Source organism: Eublepharis macularius, chromosome 16 (assembly GCF_028583425.1).
Source record: "Eublepharis macularius isolate TG4126 chromosome 16, MPM_Emac_v1.0, whole genome shotgun sequence".
Classification (NCBI taxonomy): Eukaryota; Metazoa; Chordata; class Lepidosauria; order Squamata; family Eublepharidae; genus Eublepharis; species Eublepharis macularius.
In genome coordinates, this window is record NC_072805.1 from 45,497,804 (window position 1) to 45,518,939 (window position 21,136).

General features: G+C 45.4%; 1 protein-coding gene across 1 annotated transcript; it reads right to left on the bottom strand.

The window, feature by feature from the left end:
- Positions 1 to 264: 264 nt before the first annotated feature.
- Positions 265 to 19,330, bottom strand: IRF8 (interferon regulatory factor 8). Its single transcript, XM_055000168.1, has 9 exons — positions 19,158 to 19,330; positions 15,220 to 15,394; positions 13,666 to 13,849; positions 11,261 to 11,349; positions 9,037 to 9,148; positions 6,870 to 6,917; positions 4,640 to 5,008; positions 3,786 to 3,901; positions 265 to 2,283 (listed from the first exon to the last, which is right to left on the bottom strand). Exons 1-9 carry the CDS (start codon positions 19,163 to 19,165, stop codon positions 2,107 to 2,109), a joined length of 1,278 nt encoding a protein of 425 aa, XP_054856143.1. The 5' UTR covers positions 19,166 to 19,330; the 3' UTR covers positions 265 to 2,106.
- Between the last annotated feature and the right edge of the window lie 1,806 nt (positions 19,331 to 21,136).

Consider the following 21,136-nt stretch of genomic DNA (forward strand, 5'->3'; position numbering starts at 1 on the left):
CTTAAGGGCACCACACACACATGCACACACACACACTATTCCAAGAGCAGGACTGAACAGGCCGGTGGTGGAGAGGTTCCTCCTGTTTTGCAAAAGTGAAACTCAGGGCCAGGTTCACACTTTCAAGGTTCATTGCTTGAGCTCTGCAGCACTAAGAAATGGGCCAAATCTCAGAACAGACACCCCGAGAGAAGTTTCATATCACCTCAAACATAATACTTTTCAGTGGAGACAAAGACTTCTTAAACTCAGTTGAAACCGTATTTATTTTTCCCATTAGAAGGTAGAAACAAGAGATACAAAGTTTTTTATTTGCAATTACAATTTTGGAAAAATAAACAAAACATTTTCAACAAGTGGTTAAAATAAATACTTAGTCTACAAGAGGCGCACGCATGATCCAAAGCTCTGTGCGCATTCCAGTGCATGTGTGGTGACTCCTCTGAGTACAATTTCCCCATTTCCTTCTGCATCCATGTGCAGAGCAGCTATCTAAAGAGAACAGGGAAAGCCGTGCATAGACTGGAGCACATTGTGTGTGTGTGTGCACATTGAAGTTCACACATGTGTAAGGAGGCGCTGGACCAATGCAAGAGTTTACCTCCCAGTAAACAGACAAATGCACATAATGCCACATTTCTAACATTTTATGCATCTGCAATACTGCTGATGTACACAAAACACAAATATACAAAAAGCAGGCCAGACTTAGGTTAGTACAGCTTATACACACTCTAACCTTGTATACTCAACGCATGAGGATACAGGCCAGAATTTTACATGAAGGAAAGAAATACACTTCATTCTTTAAACATTTTTTATTTTAAAAAATGGGGAGGACCCATAGCTCAGTGGCTGAGTGCACATTTCATATGCCAGAGCCTGGTTTTAATCCCCAGCAGCTCCACCTAGACAGGGCTATTGGGCAGCAAAACCATAAAGGGCTGTTGCCAAGTAATAGACAACACAGGCAAGGTGGACCAAAGGTCTGAGCTTATAAGACAACTTTATTATTCCAGGATCTCTTTTCAAACAGCATAGAGCTTTAATCAACCCCACCCGCTTACCCACAAAAGAATTTGGCAATAAAAAGCAAATAAAACTTTGCAGAAACATGATGCAAAAATACAATATATACAATGTGGTTTCATAACAATGTGGGAAACCACCCGGCAATCAGCCTTCACAAAAGTCTCACCTTTTCAGGGTTAATTCACCTCTAAGGGCCTGTTTCCTGCAGTAAACTTTCCCTAACCAGTTTTGAAAACATACATAGCAAAACAGATATCTTGGTTAATGTCAGTTAGGGCTAGTTCACCCATGCATATTCATTACTGGATGAGCGCAACACCAACCGATGACTCAGGTGAGCATATAGATCTTGCAGATAGAATGCCGCAGCCTAAACTTAAGCATCACACTCAGTGGAGTCAATTCACTAATTTAGCTGCTAATCACCCATTTGCATAGAAATCTGGCAACTGATGTGCATGCCAACCAGCCCTTCAGAGACATGCAGGGCAACCTATCCTTGCAGATCTTCTCTGTGGCTGAAGCAGTCCACTAGTTTGGAGCATGCCTTGAATGTTTATGGAGCACATGCTCACGAATTGATCTGCGGTACCAACACTGATCGACGAGAGGCAATACATTCCTTGAGGCAAATGCATATGGCATTTCATAGATGTTGAAAACCATGCTCAAAATGAAGATTTCATGCTGCTTAGAGCGTCAGCCACCCTTCCTCTATCAGCCAAACCACCCATAACAGACCCTACAAATACCCTGCTTTGCAACAAAAGGCGGGGGAGGGGGGGACATCACTTTAAGGGATCCAGTTAAGATGCAATTCTAACTTGAGCCTGGTTTAAAGTTGCTCTTGGTGAATGCTGTAGTGTCAGTAAGACCTAAGAAAGGTGTAACAGGTGCATTTGGTGTTTATAGCTATTGGTCTGTTTTCTGTTCAGAATTAAAGTACATACTCCGAGCACACCTACAGGCAAAACTAGAGCAGTTTCCCCAGAGGGAGTTCAGCATAGGTGACCATACAAAAATAGATCTAAACTGAATCCTTTCTTTAAAAGTTTTAAAAAATAGAGAGGAGTCTTAGACAGTGATCTGTTGGTTTCCCCTGAAGATTGGTCTTTGGTGTGGCCCACAAGAATCCTGGAAGTTTCTGTACATCTGGTCATAGTGGACTTCCTCTGCCATGGGAAGCATTGGGGGGCTGCTGTCTGTCTTGCCCGCATTCTCCACCAACTGCCGGATGCTCAGCTGTTCAATCTGCAGTCATGGAAAGACAGGGTATCTTTATGACAATGTAGTACAATGTCCAAGACTTTTTATATTCATAATAAACAGAAGTGGCTGAATAGCAGCTTCAAAGTGCTTCACACCCCTCCTAACAAGCTTCAACCAACATCATGATCTCCATGTTGCAAAGAGTGATTGGGAGAAACTGGCTTTCCCAAAGGCTGCCTTTCAGACATCACAATAAACCAAGGATTACGCAACAAACTCCAGTTAGTCTACCAAACGCTGGTTTAACAAACTTCAAATTCCAATTTAAATCCCAATTTGGTGCCAGACACCAACCCCCAATTTGTTGGACTGTGTGCATTCAGACATCACAATTAACCAGGGTCTGATCAAATCAACGTTTGTATATATATAACACTCCAGGTTATTGCAATGTCCAAACACACAGTACTCAATTCATAGCAAAACAGAGAGTTGAAGTTGCTGGTCTGCAGCTCAGCCATTATGCTACCCTAAGGAGAGATGGAGAGAGCACAGGCAAACATCGTAAACTCATAGAAAGCCAAGACATGAAACAGCCCAGCCGTTGTTCACCTGTATATCTACACTTCCAGATAAATCCATGCATTCTTGAAAACACGCCTCTTTAGGGGACTGTCTTGGCCTCCTCACACCTACTCCTCCAATGTTTTTAGTTGCCATTTCTTCCTACTTGCTGTCCAAGGTGTCCATTTGACATCCTTTGCCCATCTAATGAATACTCTAATCCCTCTTGGCAAGGCGGTTGTCCTTTCTGTGTTCTCCATGCAGCACTTGGAGAAGTAAACTAGGTATATTACCTGGATATGTCTAGTGAGCAGATAGCTCTGAAAAGCAAGGGAGCCAAGCCACGTGTCACAAGCAGAAGAAAAAGAAAAACCTAACCTCCAAATTCAGATGCATTAGCCAACCAGACCTGAAGAAGCAAACGTGCCTCGCTGACATCAGAATGTTGAAGCCAATCAAATTCTGAGCTTAAAGCACAATTTAAAAACACTTTGCATATGTTTCAAATGTTTTCCCTCAATCATGAGGGCTTTAAACTTGGGCAGGGGGAGTGGTAAATGAAGGCAAAGACTAATTCAAAAGTCAATGATGTACGATCATATAAAAGAAGGAAGCGGCGTGCCTCTCTGTACTTTAGGCCATTTCCACATGCCCTTAAAGGGATGTCCTATTCACCGAACGCTGGTGACTTTTCCTCATAAATCCAGACGTCTCTGTTTGCAAAATGGTTGTGGACCATTTGACTTCCATTTTTTCAACACCTTTTTTGGGACCACACTTCCCGCGGTCCCAGAAAAGGCGGCCAAAAAACGGAAGCAAACAGCCCACATCTGTTTTGCAAATGGAGACATCGCCAGCGTCCCATTTGTGTGCCATCCCTTTTAAGGGTGTGTGGAAATGGCCTTAGATGAGAAAAGTGCTGTTGGAGGACGAAGGGGAAACATAAGCAACAGATGCCCAGAGAGACAGCTATCACTTACCTCAACAAGGATCAGCTTGAAGCGTGAGAGGGCGGCGTCTGGAAACTCCTCCCCAAAACATAGAATGATTTTGCTGTTAGGGAAGCGGCCTTGGTTGTTATAATACTGCTGGAGTTCTGTGGGAAAGACACAGCAAATGTGAATTCTTGAAAGGCCTCAATACATTTGGAAGCACGCTAGCAGCTGGGCCAGTCATGAACTAGAACCCAGAATGCTGAATCTAGGTGCTCCCTAAGGAATTTTGTATTTGCACACCAGCGTGCCGTGCACACAGAAATGCCAAATAAAATTCAGTGCAGGCTGCCTGCCCGCCTGCCCCACACACTTATTTCTTTGTTTGTTTATACCTTTGTCCAAATTAGAGAATGGTGAATCCATCCTCGACTACCTGACTAGCAGCATTCAAGAGTCACTTCTCTCCAGAAACGCAGCAGTCTAAACAAACCAATGTGGCTACCACAATCAGAACAATATGTAATATTTTGCAGACCTGCAATCGCTTAGAGCAAGTATGCAAACTGAAACTGGTCACAGCAATTCTAACCAACCTCAGCTTTTAATTTTTTTTTTAAAGTAAGCTTCTAGCTCTTAAGATGGGGGGGGGGAATGCAGGCAGCGCCTCATCTGATCTCAGAAGGTGGAACTAGGAAGAAGTTGAGCAAGATTTTCAGGCCTGGGGCTTCGATGCCCTGTGTAGCCTTTTGCCCCTCTTGTGGGCAGCAGAAGTGCTTAATTTTGAAGTCAGAAATTCTGCCCTATTTTTTCTCTTGATCATGGAATGCACCCAACCCCCAGCTGTAACTGTCCAACAGCACTCAAAGGGAAACAAGACAGGCCAAACCATCTGTGCTGACCTCTCAGAAAGTAGTTTGTGTCGAAGATCTTGACCACTTCATCCCGGTCGAGCTTGTTCGGCCGGTCCTTGAAGAGCATGGTGTTCCCGCTCCAGAAGACCCTGCCCTGGCACAGCCTCTTGATGAAGACACCCTGCTTGTTGCAATGCAAAAGGACGCCCCGCTCCAGGTGCCCAAAGAGCTTCTTGGTGACCTGCCGCTGACGGTCATTTGGGATGCTCTCTGCTGACGGGAACCGCACGTGCTCCAAGCTTTCCAGGCCATACGGCAGCTCTCCAAGGGAGATTCGGCAGCCTTCGGGACGGGAGGTCGTCGTACTTCCCATTAGCTTCCCTCCATAATAGAAGCTGATCACCATCTGGGAATAGCCTACAAAGATTTATTTATATATTTATTTAGATGTATATCCCGCCCTCCCTGCAAACGGGCTCAGGGTGGCTAACATCAACAAAACATCAATAAATACAATCTTTAAAACACATAAAAATATAAAAAGTTATCGCCAATCCCAGTAAATCAATTCCAAGCATCGTTAAAATACGTAAGCCACTATAAAAGGCAAAAGTTCCACTTCTACAGGGTTGGCTGTGGAATGGCAACCAGAGCAGGACAGAAAATGGGGCATGGCCGTCAGGAAAAAACGGTGGAAGAGGGCACGGACGGCGGTCCTCAACCAAAGACCCACAAGGTCAGATCTAATCAGGGAAATCCACAGAAGTGTAGGTCTGGACATGTCTTGAAGGTGGACATGAGCAGCGAACTGCCAGCAAAGACCTGCGAAAGAGCTTGCTACAAGAGCTGTTGACCAGGACTGTTTCTCTGCCCAAGCAACTGCAGCACAACAGAGAGTATGCCTATGGGGCACGAGGGGCAACGGGCACGCTATCTGGGACTCTGCTGCCTTCTCAGATCCAGCCAGGGGCAGCGTCATCCCAGAGATTACGCTCCTACTAGAGAGCTTTCCACGTTGCTAAACACACCATGTTAATTAGTTATGCTTTGTTTCAGAAAGATTTTAGAAAGATTTCATCTCTGTGCTTGGCTTTATGCTTGTTTTCCAAATTTGCTGCTACCGTATCGTATTGTATTTCTTTCACTGAATGTCCTCTTAACTGTTATTCATTATTGTCCTAGCTGTTGATTATATTGTATTTTCACTTCCACTATGTAATTTGCCTTGAATCTCAGTGAGAAAGGCAGACTATAAATAATAGTAATAGTAATAGTAATAGTAATAGTAATAGTAATAGTAATAGTAATAGTAATAGTAATAGTAATAGTAATAGTAATAGTAATAGTAATAGTAATAGTAATAGTAATAGTAATAGTAATAGTAATAGTAATAGTAATAGTAATCGTAATCGTAATCGTAATCGTAATCGTAATCGTAATCGTAATCGTAATCGTAATCGTAATCGTAATCGTAATCGTAATCGTAATCGTAATCGTAATCGTAATCGTAATCGTAATCGTAATCGTAATCGTAATCGTAATCGTAATCGTAATCGTAATCGTAATCGTAATCGTAATCGTAATCGTAATCGTAATCGTAATCGTAATCGTAATCGTAATCGTAATCGTAATCGTAATCGTAATCGTAATCGTAATCGTAATCGTAATCGTAATCGTAATCGTAATCGTAATCGTAATCGTAATCGTAATCGTAACTTCATTTGACGCTTTTTCCCCAGTGGGAACCCAAAGTGGCTTACATCCTTCTCATTGATCCACTTTTATCCACACAGCAATCCTGTGAGGTAGGTTAGCTGAGAGTGTCTGACTGGCCTAAGGTCACCCAGCAGGCTTCCATGGCAAATCTGGGTCTCTCAGATCCTAGACTGAGACTCTAATCACTACACCACACTGGCTATACCTTTCCATACACTAGTATACCTAAACTTTGAAGAAGCCCTGACCCTGACCCCTAGCAGGACTCAGTGGCTCTCTCTTAGTCAGAGTTTCTAAGATTTGAGTATGGAACCCTTTAGATGCAAAGAGCTATAGCCGTCCTCACTGCAAGAAACAGCCCTGTGCCCAGCCCACGGGTCCACACACCCCTCTGGCAGGTAGTGACTCTCTTCAGCATCTCCGGCAGACGCTGAGTGCCAAGGACTGATCCTGGTATATTGGGCATGCAAAAAAAAAAGAAAACCAACCTCAGACTCCAATTGCAAAGGCAATGCGATAAAACGAGCGCTGAACTGAGCAAGGAAAAGAAAAGTTTACCTACCTGCATGAAGTGGCTCGTAACCAGCAAATCCATTCATCAGAGACAAAACTATAAATTGACAGAAGAAAACATATGCATGTATTGATTGCCCACGTGCAGTTCGCAATTGCAAGATCTCCTAATCTAGATCCACACACACACACCCCACTTCTATGATCTCCTACATTTGAGAATCCATGGGGAAAGCCTTGAAATAAAACTATTCCTGCCTCTAGCTCAGAATTTGTCTAGTCTGAATGGAAGGTGGTTCTCTGGGCTCTCATGAGAGGGCTTTCTTTGCTCCCTAGGGAGAAAAATCTCCACCACAGCTCCCCACTCCACCCCATGTAATATTCCCATATTTGGCACAGTCAGACATTAAGTGGACCCAGTTCACCAAATGCTTTCAGAGTCTGCCATGTCCAGTTGGTTAGCTGGTATTGAGGGGAAAATCACTACTGTTTATGCTCCCACTTTCGGGTGCAAATCAAATGATTAAATGTAGAATCTTGGATATTGAACTCCAAAATCCACACAGCATGGCTAACAAAACTCACTCTCCTTTGCGTTTGGAAATTCCATTGGTAGTAGGTCGTATGGGCCCCATACTTCTTTTCTCTGCAAATTCCACAACAACACGCAGCTTTTTCTTTAGCTGAACTTAATGCTTTGGGGGGAGGAGGGCAGGCTGGTATTGCCCCCTCCTCAACACCCCAATATGGGACAGAGGGAGGAGAACAGGGTGGCCCGGCTGGGCATTGCCCCCTCCCCCAGTGCCCTGATCTGCGGTGGGGGAAGGAGGGCAGGCTGGCGGGGCTGCGTATTTCCCCCTCCTCAACATCCTGATATGGGGTAGATGGAGGAGGACAGGGTGACCTGGCCAGGCATTGCCCCCTCCCAAGTGCCTCAATCTGGGTTGGGGGAAAGAGGGCAGGGTGGGGGGAGGAGGGCACACTCAGGGGCTGGAGGCTTGGCTAGCTGCAGGCGCGCTGGGGCTGGAGGCTTGGCAGGTGGGCAGGCGCGCCTCCCAGACCTTCACAGCCATGATTGTGGCCACGAAGGGCTGCAGGTGCGCCCGCCCGTCTCCAGGCTCCGGGGCTGGGGGGGCACACCAGGCCCCACTGGGGTCAGAGTGGGGCGCTGCCCAGGCGCTGCAGGTGATGAGGGCCAGGGGAGGTGCATGGGATCGGGCCAGGAGGTGAGCGAGTCTCCTCTTATCCCCGCTAGGGGTGCACTACTGCACCTGCGTAGGGGAATCGAGGTGAGTCGTTGGGAATACTCAATTATGTTATAGGATTCTCTTTCTTCTATACTATTTTGTTACATGCCAATAAAGGCTGATCGAAATGAATCAAAGTGGACCCAGCAGAGATCATCAAACCTGGTCATTATGTAAAAGGAATGTACCTTTGAAAACACTCAACTGCCTTATACACAGTCAAAACCTTGGTCCATCAAGATCAGACTTGCCTCCTCTAACTAGCAGTGGCTCTTCAGGGTCTCAAGTGGGGGTCTTCCACATCACCTGTTACCCAATTCTTTTAAGTGGAGTTCAAACCTGAGAGCTTATTCACGCAAAGCCGCTGCTCTACTTCCATCCTTTTTCAGCCACTGAAAAGTGGCTCAATGCAAAGGAGACTGCAATTTCACCAAGCATAGTTGTGGCAAATGGCCTTTGGGTTCGTCTTGTATACTTTAGAGTTTTGCAGAGACGTGTCACTAAATATATCCCTTGCTTTCCATGACCTTTTAGATGCACTGTTCCCAATCTGATTTTCTTTCCCTTTGTTGTGTATATATTGCTGCTGGCTGAGACTCACTTCATGCATCTGACAAAGTGGACCCCCCCACACACACACCAGCTTATGCTGGAATGTCATGCAGCTAGTCTTTAAGGTGCCCCAAGACTCCTTTCTGGCTCTGCTGCAACCGATTAACACAAATAGCCCAGTAGAATTTGCAGCTGAACTCCATATTATGTCATTTTTGCTTCTGGAATTTCTTTGCAGAGCAACACAGCTACCTCCAAACTTTGTCCATGGCAAGTTTTCCTTTGTCGAATTCTCCTAGCCTCTGCTCAAAGGCAAAAGACGGTCGCCTCTTGTTATAGTAGTCTATCTGCACCCAGAGACACTGGCAAGAAAACAGGGCTTTCTTCATAAGCAATGGTTATTGGTTAGTCTCTTACCGGGACTGGGCTGGTGTGTCCACCAGTCAGGAACTGGGGGGTTTCTGCCAGAGTCCGGCAGTGGCGAAGGGCTCCTTTTTATTGCATGAAGGCATTCATCCACTGTGGCAGGCTGGGGTGTTTGCAGAGGGAAAGGATATACATGACTATGGAGGGGCAATATTAACATCACACAGAATCTGCAGGCTAAAATCCACCCTGTTCCAACAAGTGATTCTACTGTTTCCTATGATAATATTCCTCCAAAAGCCATCGAGTCACTTCACAGACACAAGATTGCTTGTTCAGATAAGAATACACTGACTTTTCTCCAAGCGCTTCATATTCATTTTCTTAGTACTTCCTACAACAGCCCTGTAATAGGCCAGTATTCTCAGTTTGAGCACTTGTTAAAACAGGAACGGATTGCAATTCAAATGCTAACGGTGGAAATTATTTTTGGTCCCACAGAAATCCTGCGCAATTCACGTGAAACAAATCAATCTTCTTGTGTGTGTGTTATGTGCTGTCAAGTCGCCTCTGACCTATGGCGACCCTATGAAGGAAAGACCTCCAAAACATCCGATCATTAACAGACTTGCTCAGATCTTGCAAACTGGAGGACGTGGCTTCTTTGATTGAGTCAATCTTCTTGAGGGGCCCTATTTCTCCAACAGGTGGGGTAATGGCCCTCCAGTCATTAAAGAAGAATGTTGGACTGCAACTAGGAAAATGAACTATGACCCAGAAGGACGCCCAGAATTAATCTTGGGTTGGATCCGGACAACTTTTTCATTCAATCTGTTCTTGCTGCAGCTCCTACCTCACATAGTTTTTATACATGCAGGTCAGGTGATCCCCAGCATAGCTACTTTGAGTGATCAAAGGGGACACTTCCTTCCTTTTTCACTCACAGAAAAACTGGTTGGATCCAACCCCGTGACCTCACTAAATGGCCATAAACAAGCCACTCCATTCCTTCACTGGCTATAACATTGGCCTACCTTACAGGCCTGTTGTAACTATTACAGCAAAGAAAATGTATTTAAAGGTCTTTGTACGATAAAAGCACTATATAAATGTTGGGCATCATTATTAGCCTCTACCTGTTTAATTCTATCACCAGGGGGGAAAAAACCCAAAATATATTGAGGGTTTTTTTTTGCAAACCTAGGCAAACTGACAGAAAACAAAACCTCATTTGTGTTTCTATTTATATGTCAGGCAGCATAACCCCGGCACATTAAATGGTCACAAGTCACCCAAGATACTATTTTTCTCATTTTCATTTTTGTATCTGTTGCTTCTTTACTTCCTCCTGTTTATAACTGTGTTTATACCTTAGGCAGCTAAAGACACCACGTGCAAACAGCACATCCCCGCAGTGTAAGGGAACATCAGCCCAGCTGTTGAACAGCTTCGCCTGCTTTCTCCAAAAGCAAAGGCTGTTGTTCTGTCTCTAAAACATTTGCACAACAGAAGCAGACAACCACAAGGGGATAACAAGTAGGGATTCTAGGGCTGGTTGGCCTGGCCTTGTTTCCGGAATATCCCACAAAAGCAGGCAGAGAGAGAAAGAGAACTTTTGTTCTGAGTACAGATGCAGGAGAGGGATTTAACTTCCTAGCTCCAATCCCTCTAATGCCACATGTAAATACAAAGAGGCTTCCCTTCAACTATTCCTAGCTGGATGAAGAAGCATGTGGTACAGCCAGTTTGGTGTAATGGTTAAGAGCAGCAGGACTCTAATCTGGAGAGCCAGGTTTGATTCCTCGCTCCTCCGCTTGAAGCTGGCTGGGTGGCCTCGGGTCAGTCACAGCTCTCTCAGAGCTCTCTCAGCCCCACCCACCTCACAGGGTGATTATTGTTGTGGGGATAATAATGACATACTTGGTAAACCACTCTGAGTGAGCATTCAGTTGTCCTGAAAGGCAGTATATAAATTGAATTTTATTACTGTTATTAAATGGGGACTGTGTACACAATTCCTGGACCAATAGAGCAGTGAACCCACAGCCCTAGTTGGACAATTGGTGTCAGCACCATCCAGCTGTTCAAAAAGGAAGGGGAGGTTGGGTTTAGTGTCCACCTACACCCCCCACCTGCTCAAAAGACACTCTGGCACAGTTGGACTGAGGTGTCGCTCTCTCTCTCTGCACACTCACATACACACAAACTGGAGGGGGGGGAATCTTTTTTTTTTTAAAGCATCAATTTAGCATTATTTTTAAATAAACGGATTTACCTCTTTCATCAGGTCGTCTATTGTTGAAGCAGAACAGTCCATGTCTGTGATTTCGCTCAAGCCGCATCCATTGCCCACCCCCATTTTGCCTGGGAAGAAAATCAAATGCGGATTCTGTTACAAACAACATCAGATAAAGTAGCTTGAACCCATGTGAGAAGGAATATCAAAGGCTGAGTGTGAAGAAAGGGGGGGGCGATCTAGAGGAGCAAGCTTTCTGAGCATGTCACAAACTGAAAGAAATGTGCAACAACCCACCCATTCCCAGTACCTTTGGTCTAAGAGCCTCTCTACACAAGACATCTTACACGGGGACACTCAAGTGTAGGGAGACGCAATGTTAGCTGGGAAGCGTAGTTTAAAAAGACAGAGCCACGGAGATCGCTCCTCAGAGGGCTTGTTAATTTCATCTTCACCTCCCCAAAGGCTCTGTTCCTCTGCTGGCTCTGTCTTTTTAAACCACTCTCCTGTAGAGAGATGAAATTGACAGTCTTTGGGGAGGCAAAGATGAAATTAACAAACCTTCTGAGGCACGATCTCCGCCAGCTCTGTCTTTTTAAACTACATTTCCCAGCTAACATTGCATCTCCCTACACTGAGACCCCAAAGCCTGAAAAGGTTTTTCTACATTAAGCAAAAAAGAACTACAGAAAAGTACAGTACTACACCTGTTTATTATTATTATTATTATTATTATTATTATTATTATTATTATTATTATTATTATCTCAAAGCACTCTGTTCTTAGTGGGAATCTGCAAGCCAGGCTGCATAACAGATGCAAGCAGTTTCCAGAAATGCAGAAAGGCTTTTTCTGGAGCGTAAATGACACAGGCTTAGGGGAGCTTTCTTGTCAACTAAATTTTACATGCTTGAAAAGATACCACACCAAAAAAACCACAGATAAAAATAACACAAGAGTGCTGCTCATATAATACCGGACATTTCAGAGGCAGCCGTTCTGCACTCTCTTACTGTAACCGCAAATGCAGCTTTGGGTGACTAGAGAGAAGGTGCATGCAGTTTTTATGGCATTGGGAGCTTTGAAAGTAGAATGTGGAGGAGGTGGGAGCAGGAATAGACGAAGCAAAAGCCTCCTGGCATCAATTTAACACTACAATGAGGTTTTTATGGAGGGGGCTTTAAAGTATTGGATGGTAATTATTGTTTCTTCGCAAAGACCATTACATTTGTGAAATGGAGCCGCTTCAGAGGTATAAAACCGCCTGAATGCAAATGTTGTACTCATGTGGAAAATAAAAACCTTGACATGTTTTCAGCCCCACCTCTGGAGGAAGCACTCAGAGCATTTTTAGCCCACCTTTCTCGGAGGCCAAACTCGGAGGTGGCGTTCTGTGTGTCTGCATCACACAAAGTAAGCTCTGACTTACAAAAGCTTCTCCCACAAGGCACTTTGTTGTCCTAGCAGGCAGCCTAGAGAGCACTTTTGGGGATGTTGACGGGAAGCACCTTCTCCTAGTTTAAGACTTGCTACACTTAAGTTTAGAAAGATATTTGTTTCATATCATTTTTTTTCCTTTTTAAGCCTTTATTATTACAACATGATTATTTAGTATTCTTTTTCTTTTATTTTTTTATTAGCGCAAAACAGAAAGGAAAATTTAAAAAGCAAACAGCGGGGGAAACAACAGTGCTGGCTGCAAAAGCACTGTTACCAAACCTATGCATAAGTGTCGATAAAAGACGGTTTCGTGTCATGGGTTTTCTCCCTGGTGGAGACGAGAAGGTCAGTTTCTCAGCTGATCCTTCCGGGTTGCCTGCAGAGCAGAGCAGTTAGTGTGGGGCAACAGATCACATGGAGATTTTTGTGATGTGTACAAGCAGGGTTTTTCCCCTTGCTCTCGGTTACAGTTTCATATTTCATTGTTTTACACTGGTGTATTTTGCAAGACATCATCAGTCCCCATGGGGGAGCAAGTGCAAGGTATAAATGTTGAAATGAATAAGTGTTATATAAATCTGGGTTGATAATTACCTGGATAAAAACCATAAGACAAAAGCCGTTCAATCTTTTTTTAAAAATTCCCCCAAGTACAGTCCTTTTGTTTGTTTTAGCTAGCTCAGTGTTTCGCGCTTCCTGTCAATGCAGAAGAAACTTTCAAGAAGCAACTCCCCCCCGCCACCAAATGGGGGCCATTTCCAGACGGCTTACCTGCCTCCGGAACGTCGCGCCATGCTGCGGGGAAAATGCGAAATATCGCGTTTTCTCGCGAGAGTTTTGCGCAACGTCACGCAAAACTCGCGCGAGAAAACGCGATATTTCGCGTTTTCCCTGCAACATGGCGCAACGTTCCGGAGGCAGGTAAGCCGTCTGGAAACGGCCGGGGTCATCTGGAAATCTGCTCAGGTAGGCTCTGGATATCTTTGCTACTCTTTACACTTACATTTCTGTTCGTCTTCCGGAACAATCCGGTAGACCTTGTACGGCTCTGATATGTCCAGCTGGGACCTGTCAGTCACCTCTTCAAAGTCAGGGCTCTTGTTCAGGGCACAGCGGAGCCTCGTCTTCCACGTGGCCGGCTCGGCCTTGTCCCCTTCCTTGAATTTTCCTTTGAACACTGCCCATGCCTAGAGGTGAAGCAAAAAAGATCCTCTGAGCGAGGCTGCTTGCTTCCTGGGCTCTGAACTGAGACTGAGAACAGACTTTGAGCAAGGTCAGCTCTGAACTCTGGATTCTGCACAAAGTGCCTGACTTGGTAGAGTTCCACCCCTATTCTTATCCATGCCCCCCCAACCTCTCCAGTTTATCCATCAGAACCAATGCCACAGCCATACTTCAACTTCTTGTGATTTTGACAGGCATCCTAGCTAAAACAGGTGGGTTCTCCTCCCTTCACACACAAAGCTTGGCATACCGAAGCTTTGTTGTATTGCTTTTTTTCCCAGACTAGGTGACAGCACTGTTTGTATAGGTGTTACCACTACAGCCGGACTCAATGGCAAAACACAAAACAGAAGTCCTTTTGGGGACAATACAACCCTTCCTTCATTCTTGAATGAAAGGAGAGTAAAACCAATCCAGTTCCATGTGTCTGTGCCTCACCGAGTTTATACACATGACCAATCTTTAGAAGAATCAAGTACAGCACAAGCAGGTGAGAGGAAATGTTGCCATTCCACCAAACCACTGAAGACCCATGGGGAACATACAGAACAAACTCATGTGGAGTTTTGGTTGTGAAAATTACCCCAAAAGACCTCTGCAACCCTCTTATTGAGAAAGAGCTGGACACTGTACTGCATGCCCTAGAAATTGAATGAAGATTAGATTACTGCAATGTGCTGTACCTGGGGCTGCCCTTGAAGACTGTTCAGAAGCGGTACAAAATTCTGCAGCCAGAATGGTGACTGGAGTGGGTTGTACTGACCACATCATTCCAGTCTTGTTCTATCTACCTTATACCTTAAAGACCTCCTTCTCCTGTATGAACCTACCCGTTCACTCCGGTCATCTTTGGAGGCCCTGCTTTGAGTACCTCCGCCATCTGAGGGTAAGTGGGTGGCAACCCGAGAAAGGACCTTCTGGTGCCAAACATTGGAACTCCCTCCCCAGAGAGATTCGTCTCTCCCCCTCTGCTGCTGTCTTCCACCAGCGGGTGAAATCTTCCTTGTTTTGTTTGGCATTCTCCCACTAACTGTTATTGGCCCTCCTGCCTGTTTTTTTATGTTGCGTCTTTGTGTGCGGGCTTTTCAATTGAACGGTTTTTACATTTTTAAAAAAAAGTTGTTTCAACGTTTTAATGTTCACCACCTTGAGAACCCTATTTGGACAGAAAGGGGGCACAAAAATGTTTTAAAATAAACATCTGAGTGTTTAAAACATCTAACATGAAGTAGTTCTTCCTAAGACGGTCTGTATGGCCCCTTCCAACTCTATGATCCTATGATTCTAAGAGAGCCACCCAAGAAGGAAACGGAGCTTGGCGGATCCTTCATACCTTGAATATAGACGCATCCACTTCCTGGTTGTAATCCTGCTTCCCAGCATGTTTCCACGGGATACGGAACATGGTCTTCTCTTCATTCTCCCAGATCAGGCCCGGATACATCCCACTATCAATTTGCTCAATCAGCCATTGCCGTAGCCGTCTCCCGCCATTTCGATCGCTCATCCTAAACGGGAAAGATCTTGTAAGAACTGTCCAAACCATTTGTCAAGCCAGCCAGATTTTTTGCCTACAGAAATGCAGCATTATTTGTTTATTTATTGAATTCACTGGTACCCCACCTTTCTCCCCAACAGGGACCCAAAGCAGGCTACACCGCCTTATTATCTCACAACAACCCTGTGAGGTAGGTTATGCTGAGATTTTTGGCCCAAGGTCAACCAGCAAGCTTCCCTGGCAAAATGAGGATTCGAACCTGGGTCTCCCAGATTCTAGTCCAGCTCTACACCAAGACAGCGAGGCCTCTGTGAATGCTGAGGAAGAAGAAGGCAGAGGGGGAGAGCTACAACTTAGCAAAATGCTAGTTGTTGATTTAAAATGTTTTGGCAGATATATGGCATTGTAAAAACAAACCAAAAAAAACCCCACCCTCTTTTCTATATAGAATAAATTAATGTAAAGGCCCTGACCTGGATAGCCCCAACAAGTCAGATCTCGGAAACTAAGCAAGATTGGCCTTGGTTAATAATTGGATGGGAGACCTCCAACAAAAACCAAGGTTGCAGAGGCAGGCAATAGCCAACCACCTCTGTTAGTCTCTTGCCTTGAAAAACCCAGCAGGGGTCACTGTAAGTTAGCTGTGACTTGATGGTGCTTTCCACCACCAAGAGAGTGCAGAAATTACTGTCCCAAACTCCTTCAGGACAATTCAAGTTTGGTCCAACACCCAAGGTCTTGCTATGTTTCAAACTCAGGTTCTGAAAGGCAACATGCTTAGATTCGGAAGGGCTCTCCAGTGGAAGGAACACCACAACTGTGTGACAGCCAACCATGCCTATTGATACATCTCCTTGCAGTAAGGTGGTACATAAGTGGACATGTGGATCCTGCAGGGGGAGTTCAATTAGCCTGTCTCAGGTGGGTAGCCCTGTTGTTCTGTGGTAGAATGCGATTCAGGTCCAATAGCCCCTTAAAGACCGGCTAGATTTCCAAGGCATGAGTTTTCAAGAGTCAGAGCTCTCTTCACTAGAAAGGGTCTGGTGGAGGGGTTGAAGAAGAGCCCGGTGGGATCAGGCCAAAAGCTATTCTTGATAACACCAGCAGCCCCGGAGATGCCCCTGGGAACCCCACAGGCAAAACAGACCCATGCGTTCCTTGTCCTTTAAGCTTTCCTGGGGAAAGAATCAGCATCCAATGCATGAAGCAATCATCTAAGGATGCAACCTAAAGAAAACTTTCCTGGCAGTCAGTCCCTTGAATACAATTGGACTTCCTACATGTTCAGGCTTATCCCTGGGACTTTCACCCCCAGAGGCTATTCCATCTTATTGCTATTCTTTAAAGATTCCAGCTAAAGATTCTAGCCTTCACATTGGCTAGACTTAACTCCTTCCCCTCTAAAGTGCTTTCTGGTCGTTTCTCTGGACTCCCTTATTCTGAACGAGTTTGTGACTGTGGACAAGGAAAGTTAGAGACCTTGGATCATATAATAGTTTTTTGCCCTAAGTGGAGTAAGGAAAGAGAGAGATTTATTATTCCTATTATGTTAAAAGAAAAGCTTCCCTTCCTTCCTCCTGAGTAGATACAAATGACCTACATCTTTTCCACACTGTGACACTGAGAGATCTCTGTCTTTTGGTGCTACACCTCTGAAGATGCCAGCCACAGCTGCTGGCGAAACGTCAGGAACTACAATGCCAAGACCACGGCAAACAGCCTTCCCTTCCTTCCTTGGGCAATCTCAGTGTTATTGTCTGATAACTTTCCTGACAATCAAACCTCTGCTATGGTGGCTTCCTTTTTAGCCACGGTGATAAAGAAACAAGATTTTCAAGAGTTTAGATAGTTTAAAGTGATAATGACGAGTTATGTCTATGTGAATTGGGTATGTTCAAGTGTACAGTTCTTATTTTGCTGGTGTTTGTATGGCTTATGGCTTCGGCCGGAAAAGCAATAAACATATATTATAAATTGGACTTCCTCCTGAGTAAGACAGCCCACTAAGTGTCTTACTAGAATTATTCTGAGTACAGAGAGAAGGAGGAATTGTTTGCGAGGGGATGTCTTTAAACAAGAAGAGGCCAAACACGTTACGGGTGTGACCCACTCCTGACTCGTAGCCCCTGGTGGTTGTATCGCCACCGTTAATGTGGAGAGTTTTGCAATCCGTCGCAGAGACAATGCAGGGATCTTCATGCAGGAGCAAAGAATCTCGTGTCCAAAGTCATGTTCCTCATTGCTGCCGCTTGCTTTTTGAAAGCCGAACGCAACACAACTTTTTTAGAGGATAATTTCAAGCGGGTAGCTGTGTCCAAGATCCAGGTCCAACAGCACCTTAAAAATCTAGTTGGTCCTCAAGGTGATATTGGATGCAGATCTTGCACTTTTTAGAGAAAGATCCAAACAGGCCCCGCAAAGCAGAATAGCCATCAAAGACCAGCATGGATAGGCCGAACAGTGTTTAAATGTCTCATAGAACATTCTGAGCCAAATTTGGAGTGTTTTTTTCCCTGTTCTCCTATGACAAAGCACTATTTCTGAACTACATCAAATTAGGAGCAACCCTTTTACAATCCGTTTGACTAGGTAACAGGAGCTGCTAGAATTTATTAACCATTCCGCAGAGCATCTGCTGTAATTTTTGGCAAATAAAAACATTTTACAGTCCTTCCAAACTGGTTACTTGTCCACTTTCCCGCTAATATCTAGCCTAAAAGCTACAACTGAGGGCATGCTTACCTGTAAGTAACCCCACTGAATCCATCTGACTAAGCCATGCAAATATCGAGCCGCATGGAGCCTTAATAGCCGCAAGGGATTCTCACGAGTCATTTGTGATGGGCTTCGTTCATGAATCTGTCACGAGCTAAGATGGCACTTTCCCTTACAATCAGCAAAGCTCAGCAGCAAAATCCAACATCAGCATAACAATAAATAATACCATAAGAAAGAGAAGAAGAAAATCTCAGGTGCAAAAAAAATAAAGGCACAGCGGGAAGAATTTTGTGAGATCAATGGATCTAGTCCAGGTGGGTAGCCGCCTTGGTCTGCCGCAGAAGTAACACCTTAAAGACCAACTAGGTTTCCAGGGTACCAGCTTTTGAGAGTCAGAGCTCCCTTCCCTCCACTCCTTGTATCTGATGAATGATTCAAGGAGTGTATCAGATACTTTTGGCTCTCAGAAGCTCATACCCTGGAAACTTCATTGCTCTTTAAGGGTCTGGCCCATTGACCCAGCTCTGCGCCCCTTTGGAAGCCTCAGCAGCTTCCTTCCCTTTGCCCAAACTCAGAGGTCAAAAAATCAGTCCAGCCAGTGAGCTCTGAGCAAGTGGGATCTAGAAGGATAGTTTAGGCAGTTAGCCCAGTTGGTCTGCAGTAGAACAGCAGGATTTGAATCCAGGCGCGCCTTAGAGACCAAAAAGAATTTCAAGGCGTGAGCTTTTGAGAATCAAAACTTCCTTGTAGCGTCTGAAGGAAGGGAGCTCTGACTCTCGGAAGCTGAAAATCTCGTTGATCTCTAAGGGGCCACTGGACTCAGATTCTGGGATCTAGTAGCGTCCCTCTCACACAAGCGCTCGCACGAATAATCCCCTTTCAATCCACCTTCAATGCGCTTTGCAACTGGAGTTTACTGCGTGCCAAGGGGAAATCCACTTGCAAAGGCTCTCTCTCCCTTGCATTGGAAGCGGAGTCAGCGGACTGCAAGCGCCTGATTCGGCGTGTGCGCAAGCAGCCGCCTCTCTCCCGCCCGCCCTCTCCGAAGCACTGACCTCCACATCTGTCCGGGTCGCCGCGCACCGGCTTGCTCCGCGCCAGCCGCCGGGTCAGGGGAGGCAAAGGGCGCCTCGAGGCATCTCTATAATATCTCGGAGCCGGGAGGATCCCGGGTGGCCCCCCCCCCGGGGGGGCTCTCAGCCAATCAGAGGGCGGCCGCGGGAGGGGATCCAGCCAATGGCCGGAGCCCAGCGCCGAGCGCCTTCTGCACACCCGGCTCCTTTCCGAGAAATCAGCGCCGGCGCGGGCGCAGCGCGCGGGGGAGGGCGCGCCGGATTCCCGGGCAACGTTCCATCGCGCAGCGCAGCGCCCTCGCGCGCCTCCGGCCGGACTCCGCTCGGGCGCTCTTCCAATGGCGCATCCTTGGACGAGGGCAAAAGCCCGGCTTCCCCGCCACCACCCCGAGCACCTCAGCCTTTCCAACGTGGGGCAGGAAGCCCGTCGTGGCTGGCGGGGGTGGCGTCGGCCGAAGCTGCTGGAGCACGGGCGGGGGTTTCCGTGGAAGGCAATGCCTCGCTTTGTTTTTCTGCTTGGAAGGATGCCGCGGCTTGTCTGGCTAGCCTGGGAATTTCCCTGCATCTGACATGAGGGGCGAGCACTTACCTGCCGACAGAGAGCAGGATGAGAGTCCGGGGACACCTTAGAAAAGAGTCCAGTAGCACCTTTAAGACTAAGCAACTTTACTGTAGCATAAGCTTTCGAGAATCACAGCTCTCTTCGTCAGATGCATCTTTAAGACTCACCAATTTTACTGTAGCATAAGCTTTCGAGAATCACAGCTCTCTTCCTCAGATGCATCTTTAAGACTCGCCAATTTTACTGTAGCATAAGCTTTCGAGAATCACAGCTGTCTTCGTCAGATGCATCTTTAAGACTAACCGATTTTACTGTAGCATAAGCTTTCGAGAATCACAGTTCTCTTCATCAGATGACGAAGAGAACTGTGATTCTCGAAAGCTTATGCTACAGTAAAATCGGTTAGTCTCAGGGCTTTTTTTCAGGGGGAACGCCATAGAACAGAGTTCTGGCACCTCTTGAAAATACTCAACAATAGTGCTTGAAAATAATATTTCAAAGAAACCTGTGTGTTTCTTCCTCATTTCCCTCTTGAGAGTTCTGCCACCTCTTTTACCAGAAAAAAAACCCTGGTTAGTCTTAAAGGTGCTACAGGACTCGTTTCTATTTTGCTACTACAGACTAACATGGCTAACTCCTCTGGATCTATGACCAGGGACACCTTAGAGACTGACAAGATTTTCAGAGCTTTTGAGCATCACAGCACCCTTCTTCAGCTGTCAAGGACACTCTCATTCTCAAAAGCACAGAAATCTTGTTGGTCTCTGTCTGAGGAAGGGCGCTTTGACTCTCAAAAGCTTGCACCCTGGAAATCTTGTTAGTGTCTAAGGCGCCACCAGACTCAAATCTTGCTGTTCCACTGCAGACCAACATGGCTACCCACCTAAACTATCCTGAAAATCTTAATCTACTTTCTTTTTTAGACTATTTCAATAATTCAGAGCAGACAACTTTTTGTGATCCGCTTATTTATAGTTATGTAGTGTTGTCTTAATAATTAATATGTGTACAGTTTGTTACGCATTACCTGCAACATTTTTCTTAATAAGTAACCCTTTCCATGACTCCCTCAAAATGTACATGTTAAGATGTTATATTAGTTTGATGTTTATGTATTCTTGCAAAGGTTATAGAGATAAAGTTTTTTTAAATCTTGTTGGTCTCTATGGTGCCTTCGGACTCAAATCCTGCTGTTCAACTGCAGACCAACACGGCTGCCCACCTAAACTATCCTGAAAATCTTGATGGTCTCTAAGGGGCCGCTGGACTCAAATCCTGCTGTTCAACTGCAGACCAACACGGCTTTACAGCCTGAAAAGGGCTGTAAAGAAGGACCTCTTAGAGACCACCGAAAGCACACAAAAAAGACCTCCTTCCTTCCAGGAAAGTGGTTTCAGGT

What these genes read in the sequence shown, in the direction of transcription:
- IRF8 (XM_055000168.1), bottom strand. An exon ending in GACACACCAGCCCAGTCCCG is followed by an intron (nt 6,918 to 9,036) that starts GTAAGAGACTAA and finishes GTCAATTTATAG; the next exon opens with TTTTGTCTCTGATGAATGGA. An exon ending in TCAAGCTGATCCTTGTTGAG is followed by an intron (nt 2,284 to 3,785) that starts GTAAGTGATAGC and finishes CCATGACTGCAG; the next exon opens with ATTGAACAGCTGAGCATCCG.